General features: G+C 34.3%; 3 protein-coding genes across 7 annotated transcripts; all 3 read right to left on the reverse strand.

Annotated features, from left to right (window-relative positions):
- Positions 1-846: 846 nt before the first annotated feature.
- On the reverse strand, positions 847-5,456 carry LOC126855838 (pre-mRNA-processing factor 40 homolog A). 3 transcript variants are annotated; one of them, XM_050603842.1, is made up of 8 exons: positions 5,316-5,456; positions 4,345-4,564; positions 3,874-4,267; positions 3,340-3,774; positions 2,787-3,255; positions 2,001-2,636; positions 1,758-1,904; positions 847-1,675 (listed from the first exon to the last, which is right to left on the reverse strand). In XM_050603842.1, the coding sequence occupies exons 2-8, from the start codon at positions 4,481-4,483 to the stop codon at positions 1,475-1,477; spliced, it is 2,421 nt and encodes an 806-aa protein (XP_050459799.1). In that variant the 5' UTR covers positions 4,484-4,564; positions 5,316-5,456; the 3' UTR covers positions 847-1,474. The 3 variants fall into 3 exon arrangements, with proteins under 3 accessions (XP_050459799.1, XP_050459798.1, XP_050459800.1); XM_050603841.1 differs by lacking the exon at positions 5,316-5,456 and adding an exon at positions 4,919-5,074; XM_050603843.1 differs by lacking the exons at positions 4,345-4,564; positions 5,316-5,456 and adding an exon at positions 4,919-5,054.
- On the reverse strand, positions 5,316-8,415 carry LOC126855844 (CDK5RAP1-like protein). Of its 2 annotated transcripts, none has more exons than XM_050603857.1 (8): positions 8,351-8,415; positions 7,618-7,936; positions 7,298-7,540; positions 7,003-7,210; positions 6,498-6,818; positions 6,101-6,422; positions 5,867-6,016; positions 5,316-5,591 (listed from the first exon to the last, which is right to left on the reverse strand). In XM_050603857.1, exons 2-8 carry the CDS (start codon positions 7,907-7,909, stop codon positions 5,343-5,345), a joined length of 1,785 nt encoding a protein of 594 aa, XP_050459814.1. In that variant the 5' UTR covers positions 7,910-7,936; positions 8,351-8,415; the 3' UTR covers positions 5,316-5,342. The 2 variants fall into 2 exon arrangements, with proteins under 2 accessions (XP_050459814.1, XP_050459813.1); XM_050603856.1 differs by lacking the exon at positions 8,351-8,415 and adding an exon at positions 8,071-8,223.
- Positions 8,416-9,245: 830 nt separating this feature from the next.
- LOC126855864 (integrator complex subunit 6) lies at positions 9,246-18,089 on the reverse strand. 2 transcript variants are annotated; one of them, XM_050603897.1, is made up of 9 exons: positions 17,241-18,089; positions 16,879-16,956; positions 15,526-15,771; positions 15,258-15,438; positions 14,223-14,944; positions 13,866-14,141; positions 13,438-13,777; positions 12,502-13,272; positions 9,246-12,365 (listed from the first exon to the last, which is right to left on the reverse strand). In XM_050603897.1, exons 1-9 carry the CDS (start codon positions 17,355-17,357, stop codon positions 12,154-12,156), a joined length of 2,943 nt encoding a protein of 980 aa, XP_050459854.1. In that variant the 5' UTR covers positions 17,358-18,089; the 3' UTR covers positions 9,246-12,153. The 2 variants fall into 2 exon arrangements, with proteins under 2 accessions (XP_050459854.1, XP_050459855.1); XM_050603898.1 differs by lacking the exons at positions 16,879-16,956; positions 17,241-18,089 and adding an exon at positions 16,303-16,693.
- Between the last annotated feature and the right edge of the window lie 106 nt (positions 18,090-18,195).

Consider the following 18,195-nt stretch of genomic DNA (forward strand, 5'->3'; position numbering starts at 1 on the left):
ATGCATCTTCGACTCACGGCCTAAACTACATCACTTATGACTGCATTAGGTCCAATTAAAATCAATGATGGTTGATCAGAGAACATAATGTATATCGCATATCTCGTGCGATAGTTTTACATAAGAGTTTTACATAAAACGAGATATATCATATAGAATTGAATTCTGATATTCTCTCTTTTTCTCTTAGTATAATAATATCGTATATATTTCTATTTTTTATTTTTATTTTATTATATATTTTTCTAATTTTTAGCTGAGAAGATTGGAATTGCATACTTTCCTTAAATTCTATTTTAATATCAAATGCGTGTATTTTAAAAAGTCAATCTCTTACTTGACGATTAAAAACTTGAAAAAACGATTAACTTTTCTCTTGGTGTGCGATTATTTTCTCTCCTTTTTTTCTACAAGATATTCGCTTCTAGCATCTGCTTTGCTCATAGAAATAATGATAACATCTATAGACTACAATGTACTGCTACAAGAAGCGAATGTGTGTTTAAATGCCAAACATATCGCAGCATACAAACGCGTGATTGATTATAAGAATTATAGGAATGTTATGTAATTGAAATATACTTTTTTTCATCACCTCGATAGATATGGAGGATTCAAAACATGTAGTCGTGTGCAAAATTTCTTTGATATTAAAATAGAATTTAAGGAAAGTATGCAATTCCAATCTTCTCAGCTAAAAATTAGAAAAATATATAATAAAATAAAAATAAAAAATAGAAATATATACGATATTATTATACTAAGAGAAAAAGAGAGAATATAACAGAATAAATTCTTTGCTAGTCACAATTACTTCTTGACTCTATTAAAATGAATAATACCTAATTACATTATGTAATGGCAAACTTTATTAATCTTAGTGTAGTGTAGAGAAGTCAATTTACACGCTAACGCAAACCGATAATGCCGAGAAGAAAATTTGTAAGCTATTGTATTTTAGTAACGTCAGAGATAGATTAATATTATATTTCCCATTTGTCGCGCATCGTTACTTCTAATCACAAAGAATAATGCACGAACACCAAATCATAAAAAATAAAAAGAATAAGACAGGTGATACATCTTTAGAAAATATCATGTGTGCTGTAGAAGATCGGAATGCGTTATGTAATGTAATCTATTTTTATGCAAATATCCACGTTATATATATATATAAAGCGCGAATTTCAGATTTATGATTCTTCTTAAAAACAAACATGACTCGACTCGTTATTTTAGATATGTTAAATTCTCGATTTTAATATATTACCATTTTCTAAAATAATAAAGATGTCAGTGTAGCGAAGAACATATTTTTAAAAAAAGATAATCGTCATTTAATTCAATACGAGAACATTAAACAAAAAGATAAACGATTTCTAATTTTAAATTTCAGAAAGGACATTATCTTTTTTGTGTTCTCTTTTTTTCTGCCCCTTTTCTTCTTGAAACACAACAAGGCTTGACATAGTTTTTAATTTTCCTCTTGTTGCATTTGAAGCTCGCGCAAGAGTTGCGCCCGTTGTTTTTCTAATTCATCTTCAGAAAGTTCATGATGCTCATTATTTTCCGTGACAGATCCCTCACTGTGAATAGAGGGTCTCCTATGCTTTTCTTCTTTCCGTTTCCTTTCTGGAGAAGCTTCCTCGGAAGATGCAAGTCTCGAATGAGAGCGCTATGGAAATATTGAAAGAAACGTGATGAAATATATAAAATCTACTTTCAACACAAACTTCTAATATTATTAAAATACATACAGAATGACTGCGACCTCTCTTCCGTTTGTTTTTCTTTCTCTTAGATTTCCTCGTTTCCGATTCAGAACTGTCGGACTTGCTGAGAATACTGGGTGAACGTGACTTATGCCGTTTTCTCTTCATACCTTTGTCACTACCTTCCGATTCCTATCAAGAAGAGATAACAATTTTACATTATTTGCACTTATTAAAATTGAAACTATTAAAAACAAAAAGCAATTGCGATAATTTAATGATACTCACGCTGTGCGAACGCGATCGTGATTTACGTTTCAACTTTTTCGCCTTTTTCTTCTTGCTTCTAATATGATGATGACTGCAACTCTCTTCAAGTTCATGCTGATATTCCTTGAATATGCGTATTCTTTCACTTTCCAAAGTGATCGCTTTGAAATCTTGTTCTTCCTCAATTTTCGCCCTCACATCTTCCCATGTCATTTGATAGTCCACATTCAACGTCTTGAGTAAATTTTTGAAACCTGTCTCCAATTTCTTAAACTTTCGCGTTTCTTCCTTAACACGTTCCTTTTCGCGAGCTTCTGCTTTTTCCAATAATAGATTGTATGTTAGTTTAACGTTACCCGCGTCTAGAGTGGCCGACTTTCGATCTTCGCATACGACTGTAGCGAATTCCTCGAAAGTCGTATTGACTTGCACTTCAAAATTCTTGTCTTTAAGTATCTCACGAATGATCTTCTTCTCATCATGGAATCGAGACTTTAAGTCTTCGACGTAGAATTTGAAAAGATCTAATGGAGTCGAACCTGATTGTCCGAGCATAGCCGAGAATCGAAGATCTGCGGACAGCATGGGATACAACTCCACCCACAGCGACATTGATGTAAGTTTACCTTGTTCGTGAAGTTCATCAAGTAAATACTAAAACATAAAAATTATAATTAGATTAAAACAAAATAATTTGACTATATTGTTTTTACATGAAAGAAGTCTATACTTTGATCACTACAACAAAAATATCGATACAAATATAATAATTATAACAATAAATCAAAAGCCTAAAATACTTACTATGAAACCATCTCTGTTTTTCCTTTCCTGTCGTTTTCTACGTTTTTTCTCACATTCTTTCTCTTCTTCTTCGTCCTTCTCCAATTGGCGAATATGATTCTCGAAGACAATCAAGGCATCCTCCTTGTCCATCTCCAGTAAGTCTGCATCTTCTGCAAATGCAGGATGCTGTAGCAACAGTGCCTGAGCTTCCTGCCATGTAGTCCTGTATGTCACCTCGGTCATAGTATCCAGAACTTGCGCTAGTCTTTTGGTATTCCTTTTCTTTAATTGTTTTGCTTCCTCTTTCTCACGTTTTGCCAGATTGAAGATGACATCCTCGTAAATGTCTCGACGATCTGAATCCCCGACAGCTCTCCAAATCTCCAGATTACCAAACAGCTCTTCGCACTTGTAATACTTGGTTGTACTCATCATTCTATCGTTTTCCAATAAAAATTGCTCCAGATCTTCCTTTGCCTTTTTCAATCTGTCAAAGAGGTACTACTTTACTATTTTACCTTACTTGATTCAACACAATCTTATAGTTCAATAAGTAAATGTAAAAAGCTACCTGAGTCTCTCTTGTTCACGCTCTTCTTTTAGTTTTTGTGTCTTGTACGAATTGAAGACCTGTTTACGTTCATTCAATTTCTTCATCTGTGGATATCTAGGATCATTCTGAATCAATTTAACCGCCTGCTCCCACGTAGCATTTGATGGAACGTCCCTTTCCTTTAATAATTCTTTAAATGCCTCAATTGCTTCCTTTTTATCTTTAAATTGCATTTTTGGCTCAGGAGTGCTGGTACGACTATCATTAGCCGATCCCATTGCGGAATTGCTATCTTCATCTGGCTTTGTAGGTGGTGTCGGAATATTAATCGCCGCAAGGGTTGCGGCCATCGCTTGCTCGATGGCAGATTTTCCACCTGGTTCTGGTGTACTAGTCTGTGATATAGTCGTGATATTTGGTGATAAATGTTGCATGGCTACAGGAACTATATTGCTGAAAATACAGAGAAATCATGATAAATATAGAAAAAACATTAAAATCAATTAAGATATATATCTATATTTTTATATATCATAAATTAATTCTACTCACGAATTTGTGGTACTTGCTACAGCGGCAGCGGCGGCCGCTGCAGCTTCCTCGGCCAGGATTCGAGTTTTCAATTCTTCCAATTCCGGTGGTATTGTCCATCTGGATTCCTTAGTCGTTACATTGTGATAATATATTTTGCCGTTTTCCGATTTATATTCCTTCCAAGGACACTGCGACAATAACAATTCACTCGGGGTCTTCAATTCGTCCGGTTTCTCCCACAACGATTGCTTCGTAATACTATTATAGTAATATGTTCTGCCATCCGGTGCTTTGTGTTCACTCCAGTCGCTCTTCTTCTCTGATGTGGAAATGGACATCGTCGAGGTGGTGGTGTCATTGGTGATAGGCGAAGGAGGAGGAATCCCCGGTGCTGTTATCTGTGGTGATGCAGCTGTACAAAAGAAGAATAAATTCACATTTATGATAGATTTATCGTATCGATGTGAGTATTTAGCAATAAATATTAACCTATGACTCCAGCCTCTGGAGAAGGTGCAGCAGTAATGGGAAAAGTAAAACCTGGCGGAGGTATAGAAAACTGAGGCGGCATTATACCCGGAGGACCTGGCGGTAGACTGGGAGGAGGAATAAAAGGTGCCGCAGGCATAATAGGTGGCACAAAGCTAGGTGCGATACTTGGCGATGAAAATCCTGTTACGGCAGGTGGTGGAATACCATCGTTGGAAGCCTGGTACATTTTAGAACATTTATGTCAAGATAGCAATTTTGAAGAGCGTAATAGAACGCGTTCTATGTGATATCCGGCAACAGCGCTTTTGTGTTTCGTTTCTTTCTATGACGATAATTATATGCACAAAGAAAGAAACGCGACGAGAACAGGCTGTAAATCCGGCTTGTTCTAACAATATTATTACTTATTATTAGTAACTTATTATTATTGTTATTGTCATAATTGCTGCGTGCTGCTACATTAAAAGATCATTCCAAACAGAAAACAGTTAATCTTCAAACTTAATATCACATATCTGAAGAAAGGTTAGCAGTTGTGATGCTTATTTATGGTAACGCTCAATCTACATGCCATTTTTGTATAAAAAAATCGCCCCTAGTAGGATTTTGCAATCGTTCGCACAATCAGAGCATCGATAACAAATCTAATATCCGTAAACAACTAAACAACACTTTACTTCACAATTCATAACCTGAACTTGAATGATCATACTACTCACTATACGCATGCGCAAGTGTGGTTATGATTTTCTGCCATCTAGTTATCAAACTTGAAAATATTAACGTCAAAATCAAGTGATAAAGTTTTTTAACTTATTAACAATCGATATCACGCAAATGTGTTTTAATAAATATTATGTATCTATTATATATCATATTTGAAAATAAAATATTTATCTATCGGGAATAAATGTATGTTTGAAAATAATTGATTATCAATGGATATTATAAATTAAAAGAAAACTCACTTGTATAACTTGTAGATATTATAATTCCTACTGATTAAATGTAACACAATTATTATCTTTGTCTAACGAATATTCAATAATAGAAGAACAATATAAAGGTATTCCTTGTAAAGTCTGAGAAGTGGCATTGTCGATTCGTACAACAACATAATCACCAGGCTGTATCTTCCTTGTTGTGGCTAAATGTCGACTAATTCGAGTAACTGTAGCTGGTAATATAACTCTTACGTTGCCATCGTTTCTACCTTGTAGGTGTTCACTGCTTCTCTTGCTTGGCTATCAATAAAAAATACATAAAAAATTATTACTTTTATGCACGATTACGTACTTTTGCAAAAAAAATGATAATTATATTTAATATTATTTATTTAATAGTCAATATATTAAAAGAAAAAAGAAAGGTTAGAACATATAAGTTTAATATCTTTATAAAATATAAAATTAAAAGAATTCATGGAGGAAAAGAAAGAAAAAGAAAATAAAGAAAGAGAACAAAGATGTTGTTATACCTCTCAGTATGTACATAATAATCAAATTGATGAAATACTTACGCCTTCTACAAGAACGAGTTGATGCTGCCCTATTTGTGCTTTGTTTAATTTTTCTACTTCCTTTCTGTATAACTTAATCATGCGATTCAAGCGCTCCATTTTTATATGCAATTTAACATCATCTTTATATCGTCGATGCGCTGTAGTTTTCTGTAAAAAAACAATTTCCTATTATATTTTGTTAAATTTCTTTTACTTTAATTGTCCGAGCAATGTATAGTATAAAGATCATACTTCGCGCATACTATAGGCAAATAAATAGGCACTGTTGTATTTCACTTCGTCTATTAGCGATAACGTATCTTGAAACTCTTCTTCGGTTTCGCCACAGAACCCGGCGATGAAATCGCTGGAGAAGTATATATTTGGTAAAATATTACGTATATGATACACCAAGTCTAAATATGCTTCCCTGGTGTACCCTCTTCGCATTCTGTCTAAAACCGTGGAATTGCCGCTCTGAGCGGGTAGGTGAATCTGCTTACAAATATTCGGTCTTTCGGCTATCAAGTGCAATACCTCGTCGGGAAAATCCTTGGGATGAGGCGACGTAAATCTAGAAATTATCATATTGTTAGTACACAAATATATAAGTATATTGATATGTTTTCTCTCTTTAATATAAAGATACCTTATTCTTATTTCCGGGTTAATCAAAGAGACTTTGTCTAGAAGATCACTGAATCTTAAACCACCCTTTTTATTCTTATATACTGTTTTGAAGCCTTTAGCAAGATGAGTCTCTGTATCAGTGGGTACAACAAATTCCGATTGTGACAAATCTCTGTAACTATTCACGTTTTGACCAAGGAGAGTTATTTCTTTTACACCTTGATCAGATAATTGTCGAACTTCGTCGAGTATGCTCGCAACCGGTCGAGACCTTTCTCTCCCTCTTGTAAATGGCACGATACAGTAAGTGCACATGTTATCACAACCTCTCATTATAGAACTGTAAATCTCAATCAAAATGATAAAAATGTAGTATAATAAATTATAAAGTTTATAAAATTAATAAGCTAAAACTCATTAAAGACATAATGAAAATATTTATATCTACATACACATATATTATATTTTATAAAAATATATATATATTTTTTTTTTAATAAATATATATTATATATATACGTTACACATATGCTCCAATAGAATCTTGATTGAGTCTAACTGGTGCCACATCTGCATATGTTTCATCAAATGATAATACAACATTAATAGCCGTTTCATTATCTGTTACTGCTAAGAGTCTTGGTAAATCCTTATAACTGTCAGGACCTGCTATCACATCTATAAACTTACCCTTCTCTAATATTTTAGTCTTTAAGCGTTCGGCCATACATCCTAACATAAAAATTCATTTTTATTCAGAACAGAACATTTAGAAAAATTCTTTATCTTAATACCATTAAATATTAATAAAAGATTTACCTAGGAGTCCAATCTTCATAGATGACATAAACATTTTCTTTTTCTTGTTTCTTATGCCGTTCAATGTCTCCAACTTGTTCCATACCTTTTGCTCAGCATTGTCTCTGATGGAACAGGTAACAAGCAATACAATATCTGCATCATCTATGCTTTGCGTATGTTTGTAGCCATGAGATTTCAATATCGACCATATTATATCAGTGTCATTTACATTCATTTGGCAACCATAAATTTCAAAGTACACTAGCGAGAGAAAATAACAATTTTATAATAGACAAAAATGATCAATAGAAAATTTTATAATAAAAAATGTCAAAAACCTTTTTGATTTTCTCCACGAATATCCTGCACATAAGGAACAGGTTCTTCATTGGGAATATCGATAATAGACGGTTTTAAAAAATCCTTCAAAGAAGGTCCATCTTTGATATTCCTTATCGGTCCTTGCTTTACGAAAGCTTCTTTATTTGCATTTGTATCAATCGTGGATTCATGTGAGAACGCAGAAGTTCCATAAACTCCGCGTCGCATCCAAAGACAATGGGAGTTTGTGTATTTTTGTAACATGAAATACTTTCTGACGCAGTTTCCATAATGTATCCCTCTTGACATATCCAGACCGCAAGTCGAAATTTGATTCTAAAAAAAAAAATAAAAAAGTAAGAAAATAAAAATTTTGAAAGATGTAAGCGAAGATGTGCTATTATTATATAATATATATAACATTATATATATATGATAAATTCTCAAATATTAATATGTTAATTGCTAACATTTATTATTAAGACGCGTTAATCTCTCCTCGTGTCAATTCGTTCAACTTTTGGCAAATGAATACGAAACTCGATATAGGTTAGGAAAACCACTACACGAGGGTATCTATATTCCATACAATATTCGCTAACTGTAATTACATACAATCTCTTATCTATTCTCACATAAATATTTTTTTTTTTGGAGAGAACGAAATGTACTTTCGGCGAAAAAATATACGACAGATGTTTCTGTCAATTTGTTTATTCATTTCAAGATGCTTATTATTTATCATTTTACCTAAAATATAAACGTGAAAACAGGACAGTCGTTTCAATATGAATTTTGTCTATAATTACATATATATATGTGTTATATATATATATATATATATATATATATATATACATACATATATATACATACATATATATATATATATACATATATATATATATATATATATATATATATATATATTAATACACGCGTTTATGTACAATTTCGTATATACAACAATGCAAATATCACTATCACTATTGTGAAAAAATAGTAATTAACATTTAGTAACATCCTGAATAAAAAAAGAGACATATATAATACAGTTCTTATTATCGTCTTCATAATATTGTATAAAATTAGAATGACCGATATCTGATTTAAAAAAATGAGTTTATACTTTTTCTCTTTTCCTTTTATCCCTTTTATAAATTTTTATATGTTCTAATAAGAAATCATGCAATTAAATTAAAATTTTATTTTCTTCTAATTATGAAGAATTCTAGATAGTAAAACAATTTTCAATAATTTGGCAACATAGTTTCTAACGGCACATTGTAACAAATTAGCATGAGATACATCTACATTAAGCTTATGTTTTATTAACATAATTGCACGAATTCTTGTATCTATACAAAATTATACATCCATGATATGTATAATTTTGTCATTTTTCTGCTGACAAAGCTTATAATAGTCACTTCATAAACTGAGCTTTTGACAAACTCAATTATTTGGGATCATATTCTAGTTGCTTTTGTTGAAATATTTGGGACAGTGAATTCTACATAAATATTACACTTTATAAAGCAGTTGTAAAAATGTGCAGAAACACAATCTTGCTTTGGTAGAACATTGTGTATCATGTTATTTTCTACAGTTCCTAAATTAAGTTTATAAAAAAAATTATTCCATCTAATTCATACACTTTGTATAATACAATAATAAATATCTTAATATAATAATAAAGTACAGCTGTGCTGTAATAAAAGAGGTTGTAATCGAGGTACTTGGAATTCTTCCACACATTTTTTCTAATTATACATTAATTCCTTTTACATACAATCGCACTTAGTGTCATATCAATAATTGTATTCAATAATTTTCTACTAATTTCTTTTTGGAGCAAATAAGCGTCTAGCGTCATTGTCTTTATGTGACTCAGCTAAGCTCCATTATTATAAAATAATTTACGAGATATTCAACATATTTTCAACTAATAAATACAATTTTGTCTGCATCTCTTTCTAAAGAGTATTGGACATTATCAAATTTACAAGAAAACATGTGGTTGATTATCTCACTTAAAATATTAATAAAAGTCTCAAAAGATTTAGGAAAAAAAACACTATTATCTTTTTTATAATAATGGTATAGAGTTTTTAAAAACTATGTACAAATTTAAAATCTCTACAATAATTTATTCATGAAGGATGATATGTCTTCAAATTTGTCCTAATTTTCACTTTAGATGTTCTTCTTTTATGAAAAAATAAGCTAGCAAAATATTGATGATGATAATGATACATAATTATATTCCATGATATAAGCTATAATATAAAAATCACAGAAGTAAGATAATCATCCTAGCTTGTGTTATTAACCTATGTAATATTTGGTCGAATTATTTTAGGTAAATCATTAAATAATTTTGACATTTATAACTAATGATGATACAAATGAGAAAGTTATCGCTATTAGCATGCATTCCTTCAACCCACATGTGTATTATCAATATTAAGTAATTTTTTTTTTAAGAATAATATTGCTTCGAATTGCTACATGTTGCACATACACATAAGGATTTGAGGATAAAACATACAATTTATTTTACTCTATGTGTGTTATTTCAGACATATATTGCAGTTTTGATTCTGTTATATTATACATTTGTTTGAATTTATACAGAATTAGAATGGAATTCCCATTTTGGAATGGTATCACGATGTTGTAACAATATGACTGCTTGCCAATGTCTCTTATACTAATTTATTATATTTTTTAATTTTTCTCATACATATACACATCTCTTTCTCACTCTCTCTCTCTCACTCTCATAAATTAAATATATTGTACAAGAAGCATTAGAGATTAGCCATAATTTTACAACATTATGATACTACATTATTTTCCATTAGAGACAAAAACAGAAAATTTATTATCTTGTGTAAATGTCTGTTATTATACAGAATCTGTATAATATAATAAACAAGTTGCATACAATAGTAGAGAAATTTATAATTTATAATTCTTATTATTCCTGATACACAATATATATACATTTTAAATTAAAGATGATTTTTTTTAAGTTTATATATATATAATTATATGCAAAAAATATAATTAAACGCTTTGGAGACATAGTGGGTTGAATATAAATACATTATATCAATTTCAAATAGCATCAGGCACTGTCAACCCTTTGTAGGAGATTTCACAATAAATTTAAGTTTGCATTTAATATCTCATTTAAATGTTATTTGGTATGGATCTATTTGCGATAGATCTTGCATTACAAAAGCTAATTCATGAAAGAAGAAAAATTCACTGCAGCAAAGAATTTCTATTTTTATAATATTCTAATTCTATTAATTATATGATAAAATGCATAATAAATTTTCTCACAGTGAAATGAAGGTCTCTACAATTTCTTTGTGTATAACAAAAGATATGTTCTAATCTTTTATATATAAAGAAAAATAATGAACAAGTGCAATTCTTGCAAATCCTGTTGCATATATGTCCAATAAAAAGTCAGATCTTAATTTACTTTTATAATATTAACAAAGTACACAACAAAATTTACAGACAAATTTGGTATAGTGTTAAACTATGGCATTTTATTAAACTTAATAATGTAGATCACAAATGTGTGTGTATGATGTGTATATAGATAGATTAAATATAATAGGAAATATAATTATAAGAGTAATACGTTAATACAATTATTTTGTCCTAAATTTGACATAGGTGCTGAGGACTGGGCAGCTGGTAGAATTATGCTCGTTTGATTGCACTTGTATTTCAAATAAACTTTATATGTGCAGATTTGCATTTACAAAGAATCAATATTGTATTTTTCTTATAATTTCGTCTCACATATATGCAACTATTGTCTTGTATGCCAGCATGCAAGACATATTTGTAATAAATGTGCCAAGTGAGATATCAGCAAAATTCCAAGAGAAAATACATTATAATAAACGATGAAACAAAATGTGTAAACGTATTTACATGTAACAATATAGAAACGCGTGCATATACTCGTATAAAGAATAAAAACTTTAACATATGTTGTATGAATATAATATACACGTATATATATTACGTTACGCGCGATTATATGTTACAATATTTTCAAGCATCCGAGACAGATAAAATTTTGGGCTTCTTTACAGAGTAAGATTTAAAATGGTCAAGTTTTAAAACAAGATCATTATCCGAGAAATATTAATAGAGTATATATAAGAAAACATTACTCCATAAAATCATTCTTGTCGTTACATTTTGTGAATAAATTATTGCTTTAATTCATAACCCCTATTATACAACACACTCGAAATTTCTACCAACTGATCACTCGCAAAGCTTAAAAGTAAAACGTAAAAGTGCCATGGCTTACTTAGTGGTTGACACCGAGAATGCTATTGAAATTTGCTAAGACTTCAAGATTGTGCAGGTCTTCTCAGTGAGTATCAAAAGTAGTCTTTATTTCCGAAAGTTCAAGATTGCTATTAAAATCTCTGGCAAAAGTTTGCACAAGAGTTCTTTCACAATCTATTTCCTCCACATTATTAAGATAATGCCCTGATTACGCAAGTATCTTAACAACTTATCTTCGTGGCACCATTGTGATTCAACTTATGATTTATAGCGCAACTATCCTCTTGAATATTTTTAAGATACTCCTCTAACAGCGACGCTAGATTACGTCGTTTAAAGCGTAATGATTCCTTCACTATGTCTTTTACAAATGCAAGCCGTATATCTAGGGTTCCCTGAATTTGATGAAGATATGAAAACAGCGTTGCATAATCTGAAATGAAATAAATCGATTATTTGTTAATGCTGTTACGAAAATATATAGTCAGTGATAAACAAATTTGTCAATTTTTTATGGTAATCTAATTTTTCAACATATTAAAGAGGATTGATTAATTTCAGAGACTCACTTGTCCCTCTTCTCCGCACTTCTTTGTAAACGAGTTCCCGAATATTCAAATTGTGCCGTCTGATGTCCTCCAACTCCTTTTTTGTTAACTTTTTTTCTTTCTCAGGCTTCAATTCTCGCTTCTCCTCCACGTGATTAGACAGTCTCTCCTCTATACCATTATCAACAACTCGCGCACTATTTTCGATACAATCGTTAACGGGTAATCGGCATTCATTCCTCGCGTTATCTGTCCGTTCACTTTTAACTTCACCTTTTGACGTTGATATCGTATCGATATTGTTAACTATTGGCGTCAAAACCGGCGGCGTGTCCATATGATTGTTAATATGTTCCACTGGAATTGGCTCGAATACAGGTATAGCTGGCGGCATTTCCGCGAGTCCGTTTACCAACTTTTCCGAAGCGCTCGAACACGGTACCGATGACACGTGACTCGGTGATACATTGGGTAGACAGGTCAAAGTCGGTTGAGTGCTCGTATCGGCAACTGGTATCGCTGTCGCTTGATTTTTCGCATCCTCCATCACCCACGGGATCGGTGAACTTGGTGGAGTGTTGTTAGGCGATGAATATGATGGTCGTCGTACTATCACATCTTTTGGTATGGGCCCGGGCTTTCTCTTGTTAGGTGGCGGTCTCGGGGAAGACGGGCCATCCGATTGCGGTAGAGTGCGTTTGAGACCGCTTTTCGATGTAGAGGATGTCGCGCCGACTATATCAATATCCGCCTCATCTACCATCATTCTCTTGTCTATCTTGAACGGGTTGCCTATGATTGAGATATAACACAAATATATGGCACAATACATTTATAATTTATAATTTATATACACACATATACACAACACACACATAGATAATTTTTACAGCACAAATTGTTTCTCCATTATACACCGCAAAGAAGTTATACTCGCAAGATTTATTAGATAATTACCAAACATATGTTGTCTCACTGGCACACTCTCGATTTCCCTCAATGGTGGAGTCATACGTTTCAAATATTCTTGATAATTTCCCATTTGGGCTAAAGGCATTGAGTGAACATAGTCGTCATCGAGCAATTTCGTGTGCAGTAAACCAGGCTGTAAAAAATTCGCGCGCATCCTCATGACTTGATCGAGCAGAGACTTTCTCGGAACGTCAAAGGCATTCCTGTAACTGTGCGCGCCACGTTGCTGCTGTTGATTTTTCACTAATCCGACTACAAAACCTCCAAACTCGTTCAGTTGATCGCGGAGACCCGTGAATTTGTCTTGTAATAAAGGATGGGACACCTACACAAAGCATACAGTTTTTTTATACACAGTTAACTTATAAATTGTGGGATATCCGAGCAATCTTTCTTAATATATTAAATCTTACCAGATCTTTCTTTAGTGGTGTCCTCGGTATTACTCTCACGCCTTCCGTTACCGCACTCGTGGTACAGTTGGATAAATTTTTCGTAAGATTCGAAGCAGCGACCTGCTTAGAAATGACTTCGCTACAAAGTCGATCGAATTCTAACTTCGCCAAGTTTTTCAGACGCTTCAAATAAGTTAAAACACTATATGATAAAGAAGTATCCATAGTATCTGGTAACAATGTTTGTGCTAGAGGCGCGGACGCACCCATTCTAGTTAAAGCTCTCCTCAACGACTGCAAAAGAAACAATTTAATGAAAAAATGAATTTAAATAAAATAATATATAATTATATAAGAATATATAATGAAACTTACAACGGCATAATAAGTAGGCATGGTCCTCACATAGCTCTGAAATTGCGCTCTCCATTCGGGAGTCGGTTTTTGCCTATGCACTTTAAAGAGCTCCTCCAACAGGGGTAACAGCACAGGATAATTATAAGGCATAACGAAGAGATTTACGCAAGTTAAGTTTGTACTCGCTTTCAAATATCCGAAAGGATGGCCTACTTCGCTCGATTTATATGAATTAGCGACAAACACTTGCCAGCATGTCGTCGGTTGCTTCCGCGCCAGGATGTATTGAGTCAGAGGACTCGGTTCCAGCTCGTATTTGTCAAATGGTAGATTCTCGATTACCATCGGTTCCTGGCTGGTACATGTAAATTTCACATTTGGATGCGCTGATCTCGGCGGTAACGAACTGGCGTTGAGATCCGGCCAAAAGCTCTCGGGAATCGGCCAGAATCCGACTGCGAAACCTTTCTGCGCCGATCGCGGTACATAAATCAAACGTCTACAGGAATACCAAGCCGTATTGCCTGGCGCTAGCGCGTTTGGATATTGAGCGCGCGGTCCCGCGTTACCATCATCCTCATTCTCCTCTTCGTCCTGATGTTGCGACGCGTCGTTAGTCAACGGCGGGGGATCGGGACCGATTTTCTCGAAATTTATCACCACGCCCGATTGAACCTTTTGCACAAGCGAATCTATGCACTGTATCATCATTCGGAATGACGTGATGCAATACGAACGACCTGTAACATTCAAGTATTAATAATATATGACACACAATGTAGAGTTTTTATCTCAATCTTATCTTTAGATAAACCGAATTACAAATATTATTAAAAAAATTGAATGATTGCTTGCTATTTTATTCAGAATGGATATGGTACTGTTAATAATTGATAATTTTTTAAAATTCTGTTATTTAAAGCAGAGATATTAATAAATTTTTTAAAACACTGTCTAGCTAATTTATTCTCGCATTTTTTGTTCAAATAAATTGACAAAGCGGTATGTTATAAAGAATTAAAGATAAGATTTCTTAAACTACATCCTCTTTACCTCCAGTCACTTCGCACATTGCATCAATCGGTGACGCATCACTCGCCACCAAGCCTATATCTCGTTCGACGGCTGGTGTTCCAGATAAACGCAATACTAAAGAAAACAATCTTTGGTCCCATCTAAATGGTTCCTTGGTTAATTCAGATCCAGGTATTGGAGAATGCATAGGCAATGTAAACTGTAAAAAAGTCAATTTATTTTCATACAATAAAATAATCACAAACATTATTTATTTAATAGAATTGTAACAAAAAATTATACTTACATCTTGGTGCACTGGAGGCACACCATTGGATGTGTACTTCCCTCCATCTGTTATAATAACTATAACAGATGGTTCTAAGTAAAATGGACATCTTCCTTGGCCATATGTATCTATGCCTGTTTGCATGCGATTTATATTTAATACATCCAAGGCATGCTTCAAAGCAGCACCTAATGTTGTTAAACCGATGCATTGTAAATTCTTAAGTTCATTCATAAAGGTTGCCAAGTTTTCCTTCCATCCTGCCTGAGAGAAAAAGACATTATTCCAAAAATATTATGCAAAGTACTCTTAAATTAATAATAATCTAAATTGGTCAGAAAGGAATATGTATTTAAAATCATTTAAACTTTGTTTCAATCATTTTTTATACAGAGAGCTAGTTGTGATGATATTCTCATTCTTTATATTTTATTATTTATCTTTATTTTATGAATAATAATGCGTAAATAAAAATCTTTAAACCCCAAGATTTTTATTTACGCATTATTATTCATAAAATAAAGATAAATAATAAAATATAAAGAATGAGAATATCATCACAACTAGCTCTCTGTATAAAAAATGATTGAAACAAAGTTTAAATGATTTTAAATACATATTCCTTTCTGACCAATTTAGATTAAATAAATCTGCATCTTAAAAATTCCTTAAATAAGAAATATCAATAATTTTGATAACTTGAAAAAAGTATACAACACACTGATTTTTTTAAAAACTATTTAAATTGTATTTTATCTTTGAATGTTTAAATTCAAGAGAGATAATTAAATATACTCCATTTTCTAGCGGTCTTCTTGTACATCTTTATATGATATTTCGATAACAAAGACTCGTCTTAAAAAAAAAAAAGATTTAAAGTAGAAAGAGACGAAATGCGCAATTGCAAAACAAGGATTGAAATGAACGGAATGCGTGGCATTTGAATTTCTTTAAATTGGAGTGCAAAGTTGGCGAGGTGGGAGGGCGCCAGAGGCTATCCTTTGCTTTCGAATTTCGCTTTTCTTCCGCAGCTGACGAGCGAACTTTGTTGCCCGCCCGGCCGTGCCTGCCGCGTATTAATTATTCGGCGCCATTAATCGAACCTAACCTAACTCGAGATGAGAACTCCGCGACTCGAGAGGGACAAAGACAGAGAGATAGAGAAGGACAGAACCAGAAAGAGAGAGAGAGAGAGAGGAGGGAGAAACGCGAAGGCTTCCCGGGGAGCATCCTCACGCGATAGGCCGCGTTAACGAACACAGCGACGAGATGAAAAGAAATATGTAGATAAAATGTAGAAACAGATGAAAAGGTGCGGAGAGAACAAAGAGAGAAGAAAGAGAGAGAAGGAAAGAGAAGAGAAAAATTTACCTTGATGTTCTGAGGTGGCTCCTCGGAGGTCAGGAGCATGTAACGATCCCCGCGGCTCTCTGGCGATCTCTGTCGTACCTAAAACAGGATTATCACTTTACACACGCGTTCTTCACGCACCGGGGAATAAGTCATGCGGTCCGCATCTCGCCCTCCTCGTCGCCGAGAAGGCTACGTGCCTGACAAACGAAAGAGAGAGAAAGAGAGAGAGATCAACATACGACATTTCCTTCTCTCTCTCTCTTTCTTTCTCTTTCTCTCTCTCTCTCTCCCACCCTCTATATAGCACGATCACGACGACGAGGGCGACGAGGACGGCGACGCGGCGCGGCGCGTAAAAGCTGTCCGCGCTCGGAGCGTACCTTCACGAAAGTCTCCACGGCACTCTTGGCTACGTCCAAGAGCGTGGGCCGTCCGCCCAAATATGCCCTCTGATTCATGGAGGCCGACGTGTCGATCAGAAAGACTATTATGGTCATCTTCGAGGAAACAACGGCGGCGACGGCGACGATGACGACGACGACGACGACGACACGACCGAGGCGCGCGCGCGTCGTAGCGTGCTCGCGCTCGTTTATCAACTGGCGGATACCGAAACACGACTCCCGTCGTGCTGGTCCGGTCAGAACTAGCTAGTTAGATGCCCTACGACGACGACAATGACGACGGCGACGACGACGACGGCGGCAGCGGCGTGGCGCATAGCTGCCGCGACCATTGAACAGCTCCCCGAATACGCTCTCTGAAAAACTTCTCTTTTATCGTAACGGCGCTCGCTTGGTCCGTTTCTCCTCTCTCTCTTTCGTTTCGTACGCTCGTGTGCGTGCGTAGCTACATGTGGCGACAGTGTGCGGTTTAGAGCGCTACTATGTGCGGTTATGTGTGTACGAGTCCCCTTCCTCTAAGCCACCGTCTGTCTTTGTCTTTCTTTCTCTCTCTTTCTCTTCTTCACCGTTTCTCCCTTCCATCTCCTTTCTCCTTCTCTCTTCCTTTTACTATATATATATCTCGCTCATTCTAATCAGCCATCTTCGTTTCTCTCGCTTACGCGTGTATAGCGCCATCTCAGTCGAGTTAAACGCAACGATATAGAGCGTGCCACGTGATTGCGCCCAATATAACGTCATTGGTCCCCCACTATTTCAAACCCTCTACTCGCGTCTAAATATCTGCAGCTACTTGCACTCTCGTACTGTTTCTCTTCATCTCGCTAGTGCCACGCGCTACGCTCGTTATCGTTTTACATGTGGAAGGTGTAGAAGGTGCACAACGGACCTACTTTTTTTTCCTCCCTCTCTTTTCGATTGACTCGTCGCG

The sequence above is a fragment of the Cataglyphis hispanica genome, chromosome 17, assembly GCF_021464435.1.
Source record: "Cataglyphis hispanica isolate Lineage 1 chromosome 17, ULB_Chis1_1.0, whole genome shotgun sequence".
Taxonomy (NCBI): Eukaryota; Metazoa; Arthropoda; class Insecta; order Hymenoptera; family Formicidae; genus Cataglyphis; species Cataglyphis hispanica.

Excerpts from the sequence above, each read along its gene's own strand:
- LOC126855844 (XM_050603857.1), bottom strand. The coding sequence starts at position 7,909 with ATGTCAAGAGGGATACATTATGGAAACTGCGTCAGAAAGTATTTCATG. Across the intron at positions 7,541-7,617 it reads TCGTGGAGAAAATCAAAAAG|TGTACTTTGAAATTTATGGT; the intron begins GTTTTTGACATT and ends TTCTCTCGCTAG. Across the intron at positions 6,017-6,100 it reads TTGCCTATAGTATGCGCGAA|AAAACTACAGCGCATCGACG; the intron begins GTATGATCTTTA and ends GTTTTTTTACAG.
- LOC126855864 (XM_050603897.1), bottom strand. The coding sequence starts at position 17,357 with ATGACCATAATAGTCTTTCTGATCGACACGTCGGCCTCCATGAATCAG. Across the intron at positions 15,439-15,525 it reads TGCCTCCAGTGCACCAAGAT|TTTACATTGCCTATGCATTC; the intron begins GTAAGTATAATT and ends ACTTTTTTACAG. Across the intron at positions 14,142-14,222 it reads TGCCTACTTATTATGCCGTT|TCGTTGAGGAGAGCTTTAAC; the intron begins GTAAGTTTCATT and ends TTTCTTTTGCAG.
- LOC126855838 (XM_050603841.1), bottom strand. Across the intron at positions 4,268-4,344 it reads TCCAGAGGCTGGAGTCATAG|CTGCATCACCACAGATAACA; the intron begins GTTAATATTTAT and ends TCTTTTGTACAG. Across the intron at positions 1,905-2,000 it reads CACGATCGCGTTCGCACAGC|GAATCGGAAGGTAGTGACAA; the intron begins GTGAGTATCATT and ends TCTTCTTGATAG.